General features: G+C 36.5%; 1 protein-coding gene across 9 annotated transcripts in view; it reads right to left on the bottom strand.

Annotated features, from left to right (window-relative positions):
* The window catches only part of ATP9B (ATPase phospholipid transporting 9B (putative)), a 174,748-nt gene that overhangs the window by 23,218 nt on the left and 128,564 nt on the right, over positions 1–22,966 (bottom strand). For all 9 annotated transcript variants that reach the window (XR_008465058.1, XR_008465059.1, XM_054192859.1 and 6 more), the window contains 3 exons: positions 14,798–14,910; positions 10,925–11,173; positions 1,083–1,244 (listed from right to left, as the gene is read on the bottom strand). Coding sequence is in view for 7 of the 9 variants with exons in the window: in XM_054192859.1 (XP_054048834.1) it covers positions 1,083–1,244; positions 10,925–11,173; positions 14,798–14,910 (524 nt within the window). In the remaining 2 variants the exon portion in view is untranslated. The remainder of the gene's footprint in view (positions 1–1,082; positions 1,245–10,924; positions 11,174–14,797; positions 14,911–22,966) is intronic.

Genomic DNA, 22,966 nt, shown 5'->3' with positions numbered 1-22,966 from the left:
TCTTTGGTGGCATTTCGTTTCTTTATGGCACAACAGAAAGTTTGCTCTGTATCTTTGAAATGCCTAAGTAATTAGAAATTTACAAATAACCTAATGTAAATGCTTGCATCCAAATCAGGAGTTTCTGAGGTATGGTCTGTCGCAGAAGGAAGAAATTCGCCTGATTTGCAAGCTTCTTAGAGTATCTCCGAACATGTCGCTATAAAACAGGCTCTTAGGGCAAGCCTCACCTAATGAAACACAGACTTGCCAAGGTCTCTCCAGACCTGAGCATGCACATATTCTGCCTGCAGTATCCTTGCCTAAGGCTGATGGCATGCCTGTCTTGTCGTCATGGACAAACAAACAAACAAAAAATCGCATGAGTTTGACACCTATTTAACTGGGACTTGGTACTGATCTAACCATTTAACAATGTTGTCTGAAGCTGTTCTGCTATGGTGTCTGACTTTAGGCAGGGAGAAGGTAGAAAGATGTAGTGCAGATCGCTTAACATTTGCAGGGGTTTAACCTTCCTTTTAGCATGGTGTTACGGCTTCCCTTCATCTGAGGTTTTAATGATCATTACTCTGCTCCCAGCTGGGCATCTAGAAGACAACTAAGCACATATCTCATAAATCTTAGCCCTTGTGGGTTGTGCTGTATATACACGCCAGTTCAGATAGCTGCACTGGCTCTGTAAAAGCAGCAGCACTAGTAGTATAGAAAGATGCTAACTACTATTGTAAGACATTTCAGCCATGAAGCAGCAATGTATTTTGCATGAAAAAACAAATGGAAAATTAAAAACAAATGCAGCATCAGAGGCTAACTGTGAAGTAGGAAAATTAACATGTTCCCATGTAAGAGAAGAGCTCATGCTTTACTAAGCTCTCTGCAACATCAGGTTTGCCTGATTTTTCTACAATTGCTTGCTTAGTATTTCATGTATACCTGTGTCAAAGGTATATTTTCCTTTTGAAAATCTTGTGAAATGCATTCCATGAAGGATTAAGCTTCTACTTAATTTTATAAAAATAAAAACTCAGGAAAAATATTTTTTGAGAAATAAAAACCAACACCCAGAACACCCCCAAAATTACCCTAACTATGATCCCCATGCGCTTGCTCTCAGAAGTGAAGGGAAAGATCTGCAGAATATAGTACGTCAGAATGTGTCCACCAGGGGTCTTCAGCTGCATTGAGGTCAAATCCCTGTTAACCAGAGTAAGACCAACACTCTCTGTCCACTGCACCAGAGCTACCTAAAGAAAAGAAAGAAAAAAAAAGGGAAGAGGAGACATATGTTTAAGTGTGAAAGGTCTATTATACCGTTATATAGATTAGGCTAAAGCCAAAAAACTACTGCTGAACTTATTCCTGCAAATAAGGTATTTAGAATATATTGTTCAGAAATAACAATTCTAATTAAAAAAACAGAGATATATTCAATAATATTTAAAGGACATCCAATAGAAATTAGGCAAAACCAGAACACAACTCCTGTACCAACGACACTGCTATGTAAGAAAAAATTTGGGGAGTATTTCCATATAGAACATTCTAATTTGTTCTACAATTACCTGCAATTTGAGACACTGTAATATGTAGTAAATAGATAAGCAAAGGATCTTATTTTAGCTTACTTTGTTCACTTACGTCGTTTTATTGCTTTGTTTCAACAATAATATAATTGAGTTCTTATCATATCAAATGAGATGGAAACCAAGGTTGCAATACTGCATCCCACAAACGTGCTTGTGAAAGTCCCTTTCACAGACCCAGAAATGCTGCATTATACAATTATCACTATTAGCTACTGCTACATGACATCTTAAACGCACGCATTAGAGATTTGTTTTTTTCAAAAAAATTTTGCTGCTTTAAAGTGCATGACACCTGGCTTCTACTTTCTTCTATGTTATGCTTTCTATCAACACCACCGTGCGGTTTATTCCTTCAAAAAATTAATACTTTTTATTTTTCCAAATGCTAATCATTATTGGAAACTAGATTTTTAAATTATTAGAGGGGTAATTATATTGAAGTTCATATTATTTTTATGGAACCTGCCTCTGCTGTTAGTCTCAGGTAAGATGAAAAAAAAAAAAATCAAGTAGTCTGATAAAAGGCATGCAAGTAGTAAAATCCCTAGATAAGACACGATGACTAATGCTCACTAAGAATTTCACCCAAAGCAAGTACATCACCATAGCTTCTATGAAAATTTAAAACTGGAAAAAAAAAAATTGTGTGTAAACCCCTAAGAAACTCTACCTAGTAGTGCCATTTGTGTAGGCATCACTAAATAAAAATACAGCAAGATGCAGCTACAGAAGAGAAAAGAACACACTTTGAAAAGCACCATTTTAAAAATCTCAAAAATCCCAGGAAGTCTTTTTAGAGATTCTTCTTCTTCAATAAAAGTACCATAAGCGCTGTAAATGATCCAGTACTCCCAAGGTTAATTTTCAATTTTCACAGTGAAAGGTTACTATTACATTCTGACCCGTAAATTGCATCTTTCTACTAATACCCTATCATCTCATTTGTGTCCCTTTGCAGCTAGGACTTAAGTGTTCTATATTTGGTGACTCACATCTGTTTATTATTTCGTTTATGCTTGGCTTCACTTACCATTTGAATTAGCATATTGTAGCACGGTCATTTTGGATTCTTATACCTGGCCTACACACAACTGCGTATTTATTATTTCTTTTTTCTTTTAAATTGATCAGTGCCAATACCATAGCAGAAATAGTCAATAAGGCTCAAGAGTCAAATAGATGCCTAAAAGGCAACTAAACAAACTTGAGAGCAAGGCATTAAGTTTGACTCCCGTTATTCAGAATGAATCAGAGCACCTAGACCTTATCAGCTTCCAGAACCGAGCCAGACCTTACCATTAAATATCTGAAGCTTTTAGAATATAGAAATTAAAAAAAAAATAGAATTACTTCACAAATGTCATGAAATTCTAAATTATTAATCTTAAATAAATATATACTGAATGGCTGTCTAAACAGAGTTCAGAAAAAGGATTCTTAAGTTAAGTCTCTCTTCTTGAGGTTTCCCCTCCACAAGTATATTCTCTTATCTTCAATATGTTCTGAAACCTTACACTAAAATGGTCTTGCAGTCTAGTGTGCATACATCAAGAACCCCGAGAATGCCAGATAAACGCAGCAGCTGTGGCTTCTACAGAGCTTGACATATTGGATGGAGGCAGACAAAGCAAAGCTTGGACAAACACAAAAGTCTTTGCTGGTCATGCTACCATTTTGCTTTAAAAAAAATCCATTCTAATTATAATTATTTATTTGCAGATAACCATTGATTTCCTAACACAGACAGAGGAAATGTATCGAGTTTCCTGAATCCAGATTAGGGACTTATTTGAATATTTTGTGTCTCTTGCCTGGCTTATCACCAATCTTCCCTTCTATGGAAACTGCCTGGGAGACAGGAGTACACTGGCAGATCCAGGGTCCTCCCACTACTGAGACACAGGTGTGCACCTGAACACACTAGCTGTGTAGTGTTCTCACAATAGATAATGTAGGTGCAGTCTAAGAGAGCTTCTGTGGCATCTTCCTCCTCAGTAGCAATCCAAAGGTAAAGACAGCCATCCACCTCTTGCCATCCACCTCTTGCGTGGCAAGGTCAAAGCAGCAACTTCCAAATTAGGAATGAAGGTAGCAAATATCTGCATTATGAAATGGAAATGCAACAGATCTGACAAAAGCTACTGAGAAGCACCTCTTGTTCAGTGTTTCTCACCCAAAGTCTTTCAGATGTGTCTATTTATCACATGCCCACTGTTGAGCTCTGGTTTCCCATCAGCAGTGTCTCTCCACTAGAGGCCACCCAATCCTTAGAGCTTCTATCGTTCACAGCCCCAAATATCAAACTCTTCAATTACCACAGCACGGATTCCATTCAAAGTCAAATTCAGAGACTTCATGAAGGAACTGTCTCAACTCAAGCAGTAACTGCGTGACCCGCAACGTAACCTACAGCAGTACCAGCTCAGGAGGTAGAAGTAGCTTCTCCGAGCAGGAAAGTGCGTCTAGCTCAGTTGCCTGAGGAACATGTGCGTCTCGAGAGGTGCACAAAGAAGGAAAACTTCAGAAGCACTGTTGTTACAGACCATGGCAGCCCTGCATACTAATTCCATGTTTTGGGGAAATAATCACCCCGTTTGTTTAGGAACGTTCATTTATGGAAATAAATCAAATCAAGCAGCTTACAAACATCTTGGGTAGTTTCTAGAAGTTCCATAAAGTACACAAGGTTGTGAAGTGACAATGACGCAGTTACCTGTTTTATCAGTCACAAAACCTAAGCCCACTAGAGTCAGGAAAATTAAGTTAAGGACTTCATAAATCCCACATCAGGTACAGAAAAATAACCACAAAACCATTATTCCCACCGCAGATTCAGAACTGTGTATTTAATTAGAACATTAGACTGATTTTAATATAAAATAAATACTAATCAACAATTTTAAAAAACTTTAGAAAACATGTAAATTGATAGGCCACAAAAAGCTGTGTATATTTAATTTTGTCATAGATCAATTACATTCTAAATCATACTTTTCAACTAAGCTGCTAACATTTTTTTTTAAAGGAAAAAAAATCTCTTCTACAATAAGTTTTATTAGGCTATGACTCCCATTTAACAACCCCAATGAAACTAACTATGTGGCAGAAAGTGCTAAAAATACCCAAGCACACAAGTCAATAGTCAAAATTAAGGTCGACATGTAAGATGAAACAGATTGTCCATAGAAAGCATTTAAAGGAACAGCCGTATCCTTATTTACTTTCAACTCTGAGGATGAAAGAGTTAAGTACCTCCCTGCCCTATCAAATAACAGGAGTTTGCTTCTCTCTGGAGTGGTGTTAGATGGCTTCAGGCCATTCAGACAGTGCTACAGGACTGTTCCTTACACAGCCCAACTCAAAGCAAATATCCGAATTCTCCTGACTTTTCCCTGTGAGAGTGAACAACTTACACAAGGAAGGGCACTCTCATTTTCTCTCAGATTAACATCTTCCTTCGCTTCCTCTGGACCAACAGGAAATATCACTTATCACCCAGCTGTCTTACTAACTTTCACTTTGTGGAATTGCAACACTGAGTCCCTTTGCTCTGTGGAAAATGTAACTACCTCTTATTTGTCATCTTGGGAGCATTATGGCATGAAGTCCCAGTTAAAGAAAAGCTGATATTGTCACTTGAAAAAATGAAACTCGCCTTGCCTTTGGACACTGGGGATTATAAATCCACAAAGTGAGGTATTTGAAGCACCCTGCTGAATCCTCAAGGCCTTCAGTTACTGGATTAATCCTGAAAGGCTGTTATTGCTTGGCAGAAGACCAAAAAAATGCCCTAAGGCTGTTCTTGCTTGCTTTAGATACTACATCAAGGATACTTGCTTTAGATACTACATCAGGACTGGAACATACAAACCATCGTACTACTACTGCTCCCTTTGAATTCTGGGCTATTTGGAACTTAGCTGGTTTTAAGAACTTAATCCACTAATTTTGTTTTTTATAATAGAATATTTTGAAAGAGAAAGCAGAAGTGAAAAAAAGAAACAATAATGCACCACACTCTTAGCTTGGGTAAATTGAAACAGAGCTTTGATACTTACTTGACTCAAACATAGCCTTTTATCAACCAAGACAGAATAGCAATATATTTCTACGAAAAAATATTCAAAACCCTATTTAGACTGAAACTGTCAAGGCCCTGAGTGCATCCCCCTTCTCAGGAGTTTGACCAGCTGCGTTCAAGGCCAGCCCACTGTTAAAAGCTGTGATGAAGAAACAGCTCGAAGAAACCTCCATGGAGGCTGCCCTCCCCCTTTACCTTGGCTCTCATGCTCGGTCCTGTGAGCTGCACTGCAGTCAGGTTCCAGCTATGCCCACACCTGACCACGTACCCCACTGGCCTGGCCCTGATAGGCACACACGACCTCCTGGCTTTGGACCTGCCTCACTGCCGTGAGCTTTCCTTGCAATCACCAGACTGTGGCTAATGCTGGTTGTTGCCTCAAGACCTGATCCCGACTTCATGATTTGACTTCTTGGCTTGAATTCAGACATGCCTCATCACCACAGACGTGTACAACAATCTATACTCTTGACTGTCTCTGGTTTCCATCATGGAACATGCTCCTTTCACCTTGCTTGGATATTGTAGGGCTGTACACCTCATCACTGAGGCCACTGCCTCTAGCAGCCTGGCTCTGCTTAGCTCCTGGCTTCCCTTTCCTTGCGGGCCAGCCTGCCATTGCTGCTCCCCAGCAGAAACATCTAACTACTCAATATTTACAAAATGTTGCTCCAAACAGTTTATCACCAACTAATTGACACTTCCAACACACAATGTTCCCTTTTGAGCTAACATCAGTTTAAGAAAAAGATCCACTGCCTCGCGGATGGTGTTGGTCACCCCATCCAGCAGTTTGGGAGTTCCTCCACTGTTGTGCTGACGGCTTTTCTGGAGCCATGCTATGAACCTCATCACTTAAACTGAAAAACAACCCATATAAATAAAGGCTTTCAAGCTTTTGGCATCTATGAGGGAGCAATTTGTAGGGCAAGAAGGAAGGACTAGGGATGGAAATTTTGTAAGCTAGTTTTGCTGCTTAGAAGAACTCTCATATAACCAACCTTCATTTATTTCAGAGTATTTAAGAGCATCTTCACTTCAGACAATAGGCTCTACTTTCAAAATCAGGTTGCCATGTAAGCTATACAGAGGTTATATGTGTAGTAGTTTGAAGGTAAGGCTATTGGTTTGGAAACAGGGAAGAAGCAGTGAGATTTCCCCACTGCCTGAGTGTTCCCAGCAGCTTCTGTTTGGATTGTTCAACAACTCACATGTTTCCAATCAGCACTGGTTTGTTTATGTTTATAAACAACGAGTTGATAACTAACATTTGCAGTCCATAACTTCTCATCGAGAAACTTCATAATTAAAATAAAATTATTAACTTAAAAATACAGCTTGATCACATGAAAAAACTGCCGATCAATATTCAAGAAAAGCTATGGAGTAGTTATTCTTTGTGGGTCTCGAAGGTCATGAAAGTGATGGTTTTATGCTACTGAGTGATTTGCTTTTCACAATACATTGACAAAACAACACAATTAGTCTTGCTTCAATAAGCACACACAATAAAATGAATTAAACAATACAACATGTCTCATACATTACAGCTTCACTTTTGTAAACACAAAAGCTGCTTCACTAAGGGCATATAATTTCCCTGTCTGTTTTTAAATGATTGGCTTTGTATCCTCGTAATTAATTTTAGCAACTCTGTTGTCTCTGGACAGAAATGTTGGAATTAAATAACTGACCACACTTTAAGGTAGTATTTAAATATTCAAAATCCTGGAATTAGAAATGCTTGAGAATATAACAATGCAGGACAAAGCATAACCAATAAATAGCTGGTTTATGAGAGTAAGCAGTCATTAAAAATCGTGACTGATCAATCTTTTCTGACCAAGGGGAGCAAAGGTCTTCAAAGGCCCCTGTTCATAGCATGCCACTGAATTGCTTGGGTCTGCGACCTTTGAACTCCATTGCTTTACCTACTTAGCTTATATCCTTTTATTATTGTTCATTACATTAAGGTAGCTGGCTTTCTACAGATGAGCCAAACCCATACCTATGATGGCCAAGAAGGGGCTGTTTTCATTTTTTTCAGTGAGTTCTCAGTGAATGTTTATTGTTTGCTATGCTACAGCTGTAGAGGACAAGTGACAGACAAATGAAACTTTCCACTCTTTCAGAGAAAATGAAATATTGATCACTTATCATAAGAAACAAAGAGCCTGGCATAAGTAGAGTTCACATTATGAATACAAAATCAGTTACTTATCTCAGGTTACTCTAACAACAGATAAATACATCTTTTATGATGAATGTACCTACTTCTAAATGTGCATACTTTGTTATGGTTATATTTTATCGGTATATGGATGCTCACATACACACAGATGTGAACAATTTCAAATGAATTCCTCAAGCCAATTCATTAAGCGTGTCAATGTATCACTAAACTGCTTCTTATACTTTCCTACATGGAAGAATAGTTTATACTTACACATTGTTCTCTGCTCTTTATATGCTGTGGTGCTATCATGCAATATTATATAATGCAACAGACAACTGTGCAAATAACATCTTCTTTCAAAAGACTGCAATCAAGCCAGAACCATAAACAAAATCTAAGAGAACAGAGTTGTAATGTTGAGAAAGTACAATGCATAAAACTGGTTAAGTCTATTAAACGATAATGTTGCTTATTAACCAAATATGTTGTGATAGGTCAGTGCCGAGGTTAAACAGAAAACATCAATTGAACCATTTCCCTAAATAAAGCTCCAGGGTGCAATATTCAAAGCACTTTATTCAATAAAAAATGCTTTTAAAATGGTACTTTGGTGATTGGGAAACATTGGCATCATCCGTCAACCTAACTGCAGGAAAGTTCAATAAGCTAAATAATGAACCATTTACATTATTTTCCTTAGGCTCCAGTGATTTGCAAACATTGCATCAATAGAACTCTTTAAAAAATTATGATAAAGACCTGCTAGTCTTTCAACTTTTAGGCTTTTTGCTGTCATGCTGCAATTTTTATGCTGTTTACATGTTTTTTGTAGCTTCATCTTTTTATAAGACTCCATTTAGCATCAGTTTCTCATTATATTAAAGCATATTTATTCAATATAGTTTTACTAGTGTTTTAAGCATTATCTTTGAAATAATTTAATGTTTTCTGTTCTAAAATGTAAGTTTTTCATTTCACTGTCATATAATTTGAATGCATGAGTTGAGATGATTAACAAAAAATTCGTTATTAAAAGGATACCTGTGATTTCTCTTCCTCAAAACACTAACAGTTTCTTTGTTGTTGATTTCCTCTTCCACTTCCCTTTCTACCCTGAGTCCCAGATCTGTCGTATTAGCACTTTATCAACTTTCCTCTTTCCAGGGTCAAATTCCCTACCGTCTCCGCAGGGCACGACTTGCATAATTCTCAAGTCTTACAGCTGTCTCCTTTAGCAAATATGGGAGGAGAATTGCTCTTTTTGGTAGTATTTTCAGGTTCCAAACAACTGAATGAATATACAAAAGTCCACAGAGAGACAAGAGGACATGGGAGAAAAAAACTCACATAGTCTCTCCCAATTGCACGTCTCTTCACCTGATTTAGTAATACCTTTGGCTGTTAAAGCTGTCATCATAGGTAGATACTTGGTTTTGCAGTCTTTCATTATATTTAGTAATACCTCACAGGCTTATTACACTGATCTATTTAGTGAATGTGAATATATGTGCATACGAAAATTCGCACATGTGCACAATACAAGTCAAAAATCATACAACTACACTAACAAACTATATTTAGAGTGTATCCCTGGCACAAACAAATGCACTTCCAGCATTCTCTATACATAAAGCAGATCAACCCACACTACGTAACACCACATATGGTATTATGGATTATTTATTTTAGCCAGAGAGCAGCATCTCAAGTCCTGCCTAGACTTTATTTTTAAAAATGTTCTAACTGCCATGTTTTAATCACTGAGAACCAGGCGCTTCTTTATATTCGACAATTCTTTAACAGTATGAACTGTGTTTATAGCATCTGAAATGCATGCAATGCCTGTTAGTTCGGTACGACATGAAGTCAGACTTAAATTTATTTCTTGCGTTCCTAAAAATACTTGTTACAGACTTGTTACTTTTAGCAATTACAGCTTGCAGTTCGAATTGCTAAAGTTTTGTTAATATTACATATGGTGATATATTAGACACGTAAACCAAACATATACCAAGAATAATAGGCTATGCTGTGGCAAGATGAGGTCTGTGGAAGAAATATTATCTTGTATCAGATCAACTTGTATAGCCAGAAAAATATACAGGCTTTCAGATACACACTTCCCTTCTTCACATCTTACAACAACCTTGTTTTGATTATGACTAAGCTACTGTGGCTACACCACCAACAGTACATCCAAGCTTCAGATGCTGCCAGAATTTCTTTAAAACAAATATGCCCTTCAACCTTCTCACTTTGAGGCAAACCAACCTCAAAATACTCTATTTCTCTATTATACTGTATCAAGTACGTACATGTTTTCATAAAGTGGATGGGCTATAATTATTTTTTTTATGCTTACCTTGCAGTATCTTGAAACCTGAGGTTTGCCTCTCTTCTAATATCTTTTCAGATTGAATTTTAGGCAATCAATTTAGGCCCCAAAACAGGATTATTCAGAACAGTAACTCAAATACACTGAATGCAGTGGGATTTGTTTAAAATTTGGATTTCAATGGAAGTCAAATGCATGTTTTTATTGAAATGGGGTTTTAAATTTGTGCTACAACTGATGCAATTTTGACTGAATCCTGAACATTACGATGCTGCCTAGGATTTGACACTCAAAAGCTTTTCTACAGGAGTATTACAGGCTTGGGTTGCTTTTTTTTCCTGTTAGGAATCTATATATTCCACTAACTGGTAGTGTCTCTAGCTAACGTACCTGGTTGTCCATCATTCAAAGCAGTTTCCTATTCCCCTTTGTATGTATATGCTATGATTCGTACATGGATTAATGTTTTGAGAATATACCTAATAACTTTAACTGTAATACTCAAAACAGTATTGATCCCAAAGCACTGACTTGACAGGCCTTTTAGTTAAATAACTGAAAAAAACTCTTCTGTAACAAAGAAACACCAGATCTTTCCTACAGCTGTAGAGGAAATAAAACCAGATTATAGCTAATTTTAAAGAAACTCCAGCCCCAAAACACTCTTATTTCACAGTTCTGCTCTTTTTAACTTAACTTACCCTGTTCTTTATGAGATATTAATTTTTTCAGTCTTGCATACTAACCTCATCAGGGCTGGAAGCCTGGTAAGTGCGATTTTCATCGCTGAAGTCCTGATCCACCTCTGCATATTCTGTTTCTCCAGACACACCAGCCCGGGACTCGTATACAGGGGTGACATTGTGGCACAGTGCAATGGCCTTCACTGCTTCGTGTATCCGACTGCTGACACTCTTGCGGACTTTGGGTGCAGACGACTGAGGTTTCCTAGACGGTGTTGAACTGGTACTGTTTCCACTATTCTGGGAGTGCACCTTTAAGACCCAACGCAATGAACAGTAAATCAAAGTTCAATAATGGAAATAAAGCATGAATATTAATATATATATCCAATTGTTCCCTTTGAAAACGTTGATAAATAGTAAGCACAGTAACCATTTATTTATTTTATATAACCTGCTGTTAACTCATTCAGTTTGTGATTCATAAAAACCCTCATCTACTTTTCTGTAGAACCAATACGTAACTGGGTTCATCACCTCGCAATTGTAGTCAGATTTCAGTAACAGAGCCTGAATTTTCAACTGCAGACAGCTGAAAAATGTGAAATGAAAACAAGTATGCAGTAAAAGGGGTGAACAGGCTGGCTGGATTCTGCAGAAAACCCTGCTTCCTCACTTCAGAAGTCACCTTTTTCAGTGATATGTCACAACAGTCCTTTAATGTCCTTTACATTCTATGAATTGTTTTTTAAAAAGTATTTGAGCCAGCAACCAAATGAATGAGTTCATAAACACCAAACCAAATTGGAATTGTGGTGGTGGTGGTGTTCTTTAGTCTCTTTGTCACCCATGTACATTCAGAGATTGGAAACTCCAATGCCATTAAATTGGAAAAAAACTTCTCTTTTAAATCTTCATCTAAATCCCTGTATTTTAAAGACCATCACATTGGTACAGAACAAAAGAACAAAAGCCAGTATCATCGTTAAGTATAAATATTAGGAGTCATTAAAATACAACTATTGCTCATTTAATTTATAACCTACACAATTTCTATATTGTTTGTGAACTAATGCAGTTTGTCTGATTTTGCTGCAGGCTGAAATTTGTTTGGCCGTACAAGAATGCAACAATCTAATAAAATAATGCAAAAATAATAGCTTGACACATTTTTGAAGATCACATTACTATTGCATAGCCGCTAAACTAGCACTATTTTAAGTTATCCTTCAGAAATGCTCAAGTATGTGATTTAATTCATCTTTTAAGAGATAGTACTATAAGTTTGTAATTAGTTGAGAAGAAGAGGGTTTGGGTTTTTTTGTTTTGTTTGGGGTTTTTTGCTGCCCTTTTTTTTTTTTTTTTTTTTTTTAAAGTAAGCACATTAAATATATCAGCAGTACTACCAAAGGCTCTTCTGTTCACTCCAGGGTAACTCAGAAAACCTCTTCAGAAACCACGCTTTTTTCCTCCTGACTGCAATCTGCTGAACCGTGAACATTCTGCCCATCAAATTACAGTGTTGTCTAATAAAGGGTTTAACTTTCTGCTCATCTGGCACTGCTTTTCAGCTACTGCTTTAAACCTCTGCATTTGCATTCTGCTAATGCTGATGCCATTACAGCCGCAAATAAATTAAGCTGATTTACTCCTTCTGAATTATGTTATGTTTATTGATGCTTGTATAATTTAATTTCACACAAATTCCATTAAAGATTATGCCCTCTATCACAAAATGCTTCCAGTGGGGAAATATAATCAGGTTATAATAGATTTGTGTGTTACATTAAGATGACAATAGTCTAGTAGGTCCACTGTAATAATAAAACAGAACACAAACAAGGGATAAAATCAATGTCACACAAGAACCACTGCCTAGCTAACTGGCAGCTTCTATTATCATAGATTAAATAAAAACCTCACCATACTTTTTCAGATTGAAACAATTGTTTAATAGTTGCTTGTTTTGTTACTGAGACGCCTTCATTTTTCTGTTTTAAAGAGCTGCTACCAACACACGCATAATTAAAGCATTATTTAAACATCAAGAAGTGTTTATATAAGGCTGAAAAAAAAGGAAGTTCCAAGTAAGCTATTTTCATCATCTACAAACAGCAAACCTAGATTTGGGAAATCTTTTCCCACAATTGAGAAAAAAAGCTTTCTTCACATTTCCTACTTTTAAAAATTTCAGTGCCAAATATGTTACAGTTATTAAAAACTTAATTAACCATGGGTACCATTCATTAAATTTTGCAGCAAATTAGTAAAAGCTTTACGCAAGTAAGAATTCCAGGAATCACGCGATTCTTTTCAGCTAGCATATTTAACCGCAAAATACAAAAACAGTATTAATGAACATGCCTCCTCTAGAAGACTGATGCTTAGTCATCAAACTCAGTCAGATCTAGGTGTGCAAGCTCAAGACTGTCAGCTATTATTATTCATTGCTGCAGTTGTTACTGTGAGTACCCAAGCAACCCATTATAACAAAACTAAGTTCGGGTGATTTTTATAAACATAGTCAGGTAGCAATTACTTTCAGTAACCCATTCTGAACCAAATTTGGACTGCTGATCTTGAGGTAAAAGAGCTACATATCTCATTTCCAAGGCATATTGTTGCATCTCGGTTACTATTCATGACTATACCTACTCAGAATTAAGCTGAAATAGATTGAGCTAAGGAAAATGAATTCCAGAAGTGGATTTGTTGATCTGTTTAGATGTAAAATAATACAGAAATTGAAGTTGCAGACTAAAAACTTATACATTGCTTATTCACTGCTTTCCATCCTGCCTCTCTTCCCAAAAGCTACATAATATTAACTGAGTCTAGTGTGGTGTCAAACAGCTACTTTTTGATTTTTATTTTTATTTTAAGGAAATGTGAAGGGGAGCCATAGTCCAAAAAAACCTCATGACTAAAGATTCAAATCAATTGTTGATCCTACAATCCTTTTACAACAGAAAATGAGGACACAGACAAGACAGTCAGGCTACAAACATAACTGGGTCAGCCAGTCATGTTCGAGTATCCAAGTTAACTATGGTAAATATTTTTTTATATAAAGTGTTGTTATCATACTGTACACAACAAATAGAAATATTAGTTAACCTATAATTTATTTCCTCTTCTGTCAATTTATTTCTTTTTTGTTTCAAATAATAGAAATAAAAAACAAAGTAAAAAATCCTTCCGAATCTCAAAGTGGAATCAGGTGCTTAGAAAGGTTTGCAGAAAGCACTCAAATAGTTTACATACACAGGAGATGCAAATGATGCTTGCAGAATTTCATCTTCCTCCTTCATCCCACAACTGACCCACAGACAGACAGACAGTCACAATCCAGACCAAGCACTCTTATATATCACAGGAACACTTCGCTCTTAAGGAATACGGAGTTTTCCATTTTCTCCCCCACCCAGTTTCATGCTGTTTGCAATCATCTTAGTTTTTTTAAAACACTTTTTATATACACATTTCTAAATTTTATTTTGACAACTATTTTTTTTACTTTTTGGTTATACCAATTAATGTGGCTTTTCGATGTCTATTCTTGATGAGTATCTTCAAAGATACAATTACTGCTCATCTTGTTCTGGACGCTTACTTGTAATTTGTAGTCTCAGTAATGAATAGCTTACTCTTACATGATTTTGCAGGAGTAAGACTGCACTGCACAGACAGGTTAACACAGATTTCTGCTACTGGGGAACAGAAAAGTAATTTCCTTTAAGTGGGTATTATGAGGAACTTCAGAATCAGGACAGAACCACGTACTGTCTCACATTTTTTCCTTTCACCATATCTATTAAAAGATACCTACAAATGAAAGAACTTTCATAGCATCTCAAATTTCTAGACATAATCAGTAACAACACTGCTAAAAAAATATCTTAATATTAATGGTAAATAATTTACGAAATGAGATACCTGTGAATAAGAGTTTATAATATGACTCTGAATTTCATCCATTGTGTCTGTTCCATAGGACACAGTACCTAAGTGGAGGCGCTTAAATATCATCTCATTCTGTGTAAGTGTTCCTGTAATAAAGAAGAAGTATATCACAAAGCAGCAAAAAATACCGTGAGAAGGCCACAAAAACCCCACCAAAATCTTTCTTTTGGAAAGAAGGAATGAATCATGAGTTAGCATCTGTTTAGCTAACTAAAGGAACATTTTTGGAGAAAGATCAGGGTTAGTCATACTGGAAGAAATCACTGGTTCCACATTCAAGTTGATTCTGCCAACACAACTAAATATACAAGTTCAAAAAAAGACAAAAAACTTTTTTCTTCATAGGAAAGATAGAAAATGTAGTATCTGGATGGAACTGACTTTCAAAAGCCAATGCAAGAGTTTGCAACATCAAAAAATCTACAGCAAAAAAAAGAAAAAAACCAAACCCCCAGAATTCATCCAGACATCTTGCACTTTGTGTACGAAAGCAGATGTTCTGGCAAACAGGCACATTCAATGTTATTTAGAGTAAGTCATTAAGACCTAACATCACTTCCAAACTTGACAGATTTAGCCTCCAACCGGAACAAGCCAGAATGAACAAAATCAGTGTTTTCAGAGCTCACTTCACATTTATAAGAAACTACAGGGTGTCAGTCACAGATTGACATTTTGCGTCCACCTCTGCCAACTAGCCACATCCTCTGGTTTGGAAAAGCTCTAATTGAGGGGTGGGGGCTTCAGCCTTCCATGATGGGGCACATCAGACAAAAAGAGGACACTACCGCGTAGCTTCCCATGGTCAGCTCACAAAAGATTGTTTTGATAACGGCCCTTCCTAAAACTTTTTTCCTATGGTCACTCAGCCAAAGCTATTCTTATATTTTAACCACTCAGGTTTGGGTCATTAAAATACATAAATCTGATGATTAAAAAACCCAAACAAAACATGGTGCCAAAAGTGACATTCTTGAAGCTTCTACAATATTTTTAATATGGAGGATATAGTAATTATCTATTAAAAAAATTTGCAGAATGAAATATTTCATATTTATTTTATTTATCTAGACTATTTTTTATATCATGTCTTTGCCCCAGTATGCCAAAATACACAGTAAGCCACAGGAAAAGAGAAGACTAAAAGCATGACATATACTATAATTACTATCTGGAAAACAGACCTGTTTGGACAGCTAGCATCTAGTTTATGTATTTAACAGGGCTAGAACCATTACTGCTCTTCAAAGATTTGGTAGAGCTGTAGAAGTCTCATGTCTTTCTCAGTTATACTTGAGATGTCTACCACACCTACTCCCTGGTAGTATCTGAACAGTGACACTTCATCTCAATTGTTGTACCATCATATTGCACTATCAAACCATGTCTTCCTGTATCACCAGTACTAGATGATCATTCCAAATTCCCCCTCTCCCAGTAAAAAATGACACTTCCCATCCACTTTTCCTTACATGTTGTTGAGGATGTTTTTTTTCCTAGTAGTATAATTTGAATTTTAAAAAAATATATTTAAAATAAGATTTATCTGAAGTGCATAAATTCTCCGCAAAATACGAACAACATTATCAAAAATTCACATGAGAAGTAGAATATTCCCAAGGCTGGAAAACAGCCCAGGAAGACGAAGTTCCTGATCTCTAGAATTAGTAAGTCAGAATTGTTTGGTTACTTTTATACAAGGGAGAAGAAAATTATTTTGGTTTTACAGTAATCGTATAAAGCCATGAGAAATTACTTCTTCTGCCTTTAGAAACTGTACTTTTATTGAGACCCTTTGTTAATTTCCAAGTAAATCTGCATCACCTTCCTTACTTTTGAGGCACGCTAATATCTTCTCACTGCACTTAGCTTTGCCAAGCCTTTGAATTAAAATAAACACTCCCTAGGAGTTGTGAAACTAAATGGTACTCAAAACTTGAGACAGCAGGCAACTGTCAAACCCACTTCCCACTAGTTCTGTAATTGCTGCTTGGGGAAACTGAGCAGGAAACAAAATTAGCCCTACGATTATTATATGGAAAGATTATTTCTTCTGACACTATTAAATCAGTCCAACTCCAAATCACGCTTGGTGAGAGAAAGGCAGATAGGTGGAAAATTTGTGTGTTCCCCCTTCCCCCACCCCTTTTCTCAGCTAGCAGGGAAGAAAAGCTTCTGAGCAGAAAAGCATGGATTTTCCTACCTTGCAACAATCAGGAGCCAGGGAAGGAAGTTTAGGAAAAATGGGCGAGGAAAAAGAATCAACTTGTAACGACATGGAAATAAACATTCTGGCAATCCTGATTCAATACTTGCATCTTATACATTACTTGTATGATCCTTTTATCAGCTGCAGTAACAGGAAATATATATGACATAGGAAAAGAGGCTGCAAAAACACCTGTCTCTGCTACAAAAAATTGTAATAAAAAAAACACCACCAAAAAACCAAAGAAAGAAAAGAAACAGCAATTACAGTTTGCTCAGGATTCTTAAGACTAGTGTAAGGCTTTCAACAGTAATCCTGACATGTTATCAAACATGCAGAGCTGCATTTATGAAAGTGCTCCCAAAAATTTCAGCAAAAAATAAAAGAAGCCAAAAAAATAAAAGACCACCTTTTTAAGTGGTCCACATGGAAGTTCCATTTTACCACGTGTGCAAATTCAGATTTACTTCTACATTCTCCTACCGAATGAAACACCAAAACGGGACAGAATCATTCCCAACAACTTGTTCCAAATATTATACGGTGCCAATCAGTCACGTTGCAATTTCAGCAGCAGTTCTGTCCTAAATTTTAGTCTTTTAGTTGAAGACAAAACAACATATCTTTTATTTTATGCCCCAAAATACAAGCCCTTAAAATATCCAGAGGTAGATTTTCTAATATAGCCCACTTTAGGAATGAAAAACAACCCAAAACTGAGTTCTCTAGTCTGATGGAGGTGATAAGTACTAAAGAACAGTGAAAGAGCTGTCTATTTTTCACAATGCTTTTTCAAGACCTACTTATCAGTTCCACACTTCCAGGACAGTGCTAATATGAAGAGTTATTAGATAAAAAGCTTATTTTAGAAAAGCTTACAGAAATTATGCTAGCCAGTAAATGATCTATTACTACTGTTACACATTCTTAAACTTTGCTCTACAATGCAGGTACCACACGTAGAAAATATCCTGACAAAAAGTTAGTATAAAATTGCTTAAGAAAAATTTAGTATGTTCTTTAATGAAGCCAAGAGCTTTTTTTTCTTTTCTTTTCTCCGCCCCCCCCCCCCCCCCCCCACACACAATTGTATCATTAAACACAGAGTAAAGCAGGCAAAGAGGAAATTAATTTCTAAGGAAAAAGTCCTGAAGGCATCATTCCCTGGGTGGCAACAGATGTGATTCACACCAGAGCAGTAGAGGTTTTTATTTTGTTTTTGAGAAGCAGATGCAGATCTTTCTGATCCCATATTAGTAAATGGTAATTTGGACCAATACCAACAATCTAAAAAGGCCAAAACAAAAAAAGAAAAAAATATGTAGAGAAGAATTATTAATTTTGTGAGAAATCGAGAGGGTGAGTAACTTTTTATAAAATACAAGTACTTTGTTTGAGCTACTTGCTTAAACAGATAAGAAGTCAGTGTAAACGCAAACATTTCTATGGAAACTTTCACGGGAGATCAGGCCCAAAGCTCTTAACTAGACTGTTGGCAACAATCTGGAGATGAAAATTCTTTCTATGAACCCTGGAAAAAAACATAACCTGGTATAGAATGTAAAAAGAAAATGAAAAAAATCATGGCAAACATATATAGAGTATGTCTGCTCCACTTACAAACAGGCCACAACCACAACCACCACAAAACCTCAAACCAAACAAATCCCAGTACCACCCATTAAGAATAAGGGCAAAGACAAAGAGAGCTGAGATACCCTTCTTCTTTCCTGGGCAGAAGGTAACAGTAGAGGTAACAGATAACACAGTTATGAATAGCAGCACCTTTTTCCTCTGTGCCTTCTGTCTCCCACAAGAACAGCAGCAATATCGAAGAGCAACATCCACGCTCACTGGATACACTGCATATTTTCAGTTCACGGGAGCCCAACAGAAGCCACAAAGTAAGGATTCCTTTGACTGATCTACTTTGAGTGCACGTCTGGAAGCTTCCTGTAGGATCTCTCCATCAAAACTTTCCATTCCTAGTCTGCTCTATTCACCCTGCAACTAAGTGGTACTAAAAATCACAGAGGTAGAGGAAGTGTAATGGTGTAAGGAAGTGTAAGAAAGGAGTGAATACGTATCCATCAAAATGAAATGAGGAGATGTGATTCCATCATCATTTTTTCAAATTACTCTTTCTCTGTGGTAGCTTATGTTTAACAGGTAAAGAATAAATTAAAGTATAGTGTAAACAATTACTGAAATTCACTATTTGAATAGTACATTATATTAGGCACGTTTTATGTAAAAGCCCATATACACCAACCTCTAACACAAGGCTTTCCCAGAAAATCAAGAATGCCATTGCTCTATGCATCTGTTCAACTATTATATCTGTTAAGTATCTCATTTGGTCCAAACACCCGCTAAAATGTTAATTACAGAACTCAAATACAAGTGTATGCATTAGTAAACAACTATGCTTGGAAGACTGTATGCATTTGTTTTAGCTGAATACTCTGGTAGTTCTCATGAACAGCAGAAGGTTTGCCATCCCACATCCTAAGTAAAAAAAAAAAACGTTCAATAAATATTGCCAAATATCTTTATTTTTCTTTTATGATTAGAATCTTTTTGTACCCTGGAGAGGATAAGATATCATGCTCAGTTGCCCTTGGAAACTGCTGGAAACCATGCTCCCCCCTGTAACTGCCCCCCCCCCGCCCCGTAACGGATGACGCCTTTCTGTCAAACTTATATGTGATTCAAGTCCAAACAACATGGCATTTTGGGTAATGGATGCTATAATTAAAATGTGACTCCTAAAAAACCTGTTGTTTTAGTGGGTGTTTTTAGTAATGGCTTTGTTCTACATGAAGATAAAAACTCCCTAACAAAGGAATTAATGTATTGCTTTAATAGGCTGCACCCTGAGTTAAGTTTTAAAATTTATGAGTTCTCTGCAGCATTGTTCTTTAAACAATGGCATTGTCAAATGCAACCAGTGAGAAGATTAAAGTTCTCCCAGCAGATTAAGTACAAATTATCTGTCCTCCTGTTTCAGCATCATTTGTTCATTTATCACATAACGTCTAGTATTTCTGGTCAGTGTCAATATGCTCTGCATCCTTGCAGTTAACAGATGTCTTCTCTTGTCGAATGAATTACTTTATGTTTCACGCACTGGTGGCCGCAGATGTGTCACTATAGCAACATCATTAATTTCAGATCTTACCGGAAACATGCACTCCAATCAAACCTAATTATACCACATTGCTTTCTTGTCCCACAATAAGGAAACTATAATGCAATTATTGGGATACTTCATTTTCTATTCTACTGTGGCAAATGAGAGCGCCACTGTGATGGACGCTTCTTGTCAAAAAGCTTATTGATGAAGCACAAACCCAATTTACAATCATACAAAGGACTACCTTGCAATTATGTTAGTAATCCATGCTCCTTAGACTCAACAACTAATTCTCAATCATTTCCAGTGAAGCTTGGACCACAATCTAAGATTTTTTGCAGACTGTTCTCTGGATTCCCTTTCATTTTTAATATTGGGAAAAACGTCACCTGTTTACATTTCACTAGACCAGCCTTTTAGTCCTGCTTTTTAGCAGCACCCACTGGGACGGGCAGCCACAAAACCTCCTCTCTCTCTCCTCTGACAGCCAAGCCCTAAGTGGGCAGAACAGAATCAACTGGCTTATACGACTAGAACTGAAAATTCAAGCGAGAAACTATTGAGCTAGCTCTCATGAACAGTGCATAATCATGCAATGGTAATCAAGGATTGATCGTACAGGTTCTGTTCATTACCTAGCAGTAAGTTTCACATTTATGATAAAATGCAGAATGAGACCAAATGTATTCAGGAAAGGAAACTAGAAGCAGCTACTGATATATTTGCGAAAAGGTACATTGGCTACATGTTTGTCCAGAATTAAAAACAGTTTAAAATTTGTAGTGCATTTAAGACTAATAAATTTGAGCAGTGTTTCTCATGCTCGTCTAAAGAAAAGCGCAGTCTGCAAGGCCACAGTCAGTGTTCTGAAGCTGGTAACGACTGCTGGACTCCAGCTTATTTTCACTTACATCAGCTTTCAGCGAACGCTTGGATAAAAGTGCATAGGGTGAGACTGCTGACTGTTAGCCCAAAACATTTTGGAACTACTGCCCTAGGATACCACATTTACTTTCATTTTTACATCATTAGCTTACAGATTCAGCTCTTCCTTCAGAACTCAACAGATCTCAGTGTTCTGAAAGGCCTTTAAGGTTGAATGATAGCAATCCTCCAAACTATACATAAACACATTTGCTGGTAAAAGCCTTTTAACATTTGTCTATTTAACCCCTTTTAAGTACGCGCTCTGAAAAGCCAGAATACAGTGGCATGATGTGGGTTGAGAAAAACCCAAAAAACAATTAGAAGCAAAACAGGGTTGTTGCTCTTCATATATGCAAATCAATAAACTTTATCCTTGCAAAGCTTTATAGATGTAACTGTGTTACATCTGTATTTTTGCTTTGAAAACCCAGCATCACTACATTTTGTTGCCCTGCCAAAAAAATATTTTTATTTTTTTTAAAGGAAAAAGCCTCGTTTTTTAATTACTGTTGTACTAGGTTAAGTGTATTCATTGTCCTTCTAGAAGTACAACTGCAGCAGATTTTTTTTTCTTTTATTTTTTTTTTTTTTTCAAACAATGTTTTGTTTCTCAAACAGGGTAGTAGGTTCATGCAGCTTGAGGAAAAGACAGTACACTGATCCTTGTGCCTGAGAATATTAACTGGTCACCAGAGTCAGAACTCTGCATTGTAGAGTTGGCTGAATGAACTGTTAGCATTTTATTCATCAAGCCTTTTAAAATTTTCAGCGCGGTCTAACTGTAAGCAGAATACCTCAGCACTTGAACCGCATTTCAGTTTGGTATGGTAACTGGATTCTCTATCAGAAAAGTTTAAGTAGTATACATTGGTTTTGCTTACAAAGTAGTGCTTTGGGCAAATGAACTCAACCGCATTGTTTTGAAAATTCATTATTTTTGAACATACTTCCCTTTTTCCAAACATATGCTGTAAATCACATATTTCAAGCCTTCGATGAGACAGCACTCTTAAAAGTTACATAAATTATCATGATGAAGGGTGCAATTAAAATCAATAAGCAGTTTCAAATAGCATACAAATCATCAGCTAACTGAAATAAAATTTGTTAAAAGAAATGTTCACTTGCTTTGAAGAATTACCACACTATAATTAGCAATACATTTTTTTACGTGCTAAGAAACAAGGTGGCAGATGTCTTTATCTCGTACAAAATAAAAAACAGCATTCAGAAGTGTATAGGGTAACATGCGTACCTATAGAAAAAAAAATAATGAAAGTGTGTTTTGAAAACGTGACAATATATTAAATTTACATTTCATTTCAAAATATGCAGTACTGGAAGCGTTCAGCATGTGAGGGAATGTGGAACTATTTCAAGCAGAAAGAGATGTAAACTGTGTATTATGCTTTCTGAACACTATGACAGAGGTCAACCTCTAGCCCCCTCCCCAAATGCTTTCTCAGCATTTTGAACTAGATTTTACTTAAAACCATGAAAAAATTTCTTTAGCTGTTTGAGAAACAACTGTCTCAGTTCAGAAGTTCAGCTTCTTCAGAAAACAGGATGTTTACTAGAACTGATTTATCCAATCTCAGAAAGAACCACAAAAGGAGAAAAAAATACTGTATTTGCTACCTAATTTAACTTGTTATTTATTATGGTATTTTCCAAAATAAACTTTAAGATTCCTTATATAAATCTAGAACTAAGAGCACGGTAAGACCGTAACAAGTGTCAGTCATAACAGCAGACAGCAGCATAGCACAAGCTATTACTTCACACACTTACCTACTTTCTGATCCTGTTAAGGGTTGGCTTTTCCAGTATAGCAGGTCAGGTATAGTAACAGGTTACAGTTTGAAGATGT

The sequence above is a fragment of the Rissa tridactyla genome, chromosome 2 (assembly GCF_028500815.1).
Source record: "Rissa tridactyla isolate bRisTri1 chromosome 2, bRisTri1.patW.cur.20221130, whole genome shotgun sequence".
NCBI lineage: Eukaryota > Metazoa > Chordata > Aves > Charadriiformes > Laridae > Rissa > Rissa tridactyla.
This window is presented reverse-complemented; position numbering and strand designations above follow the sequence as displayed.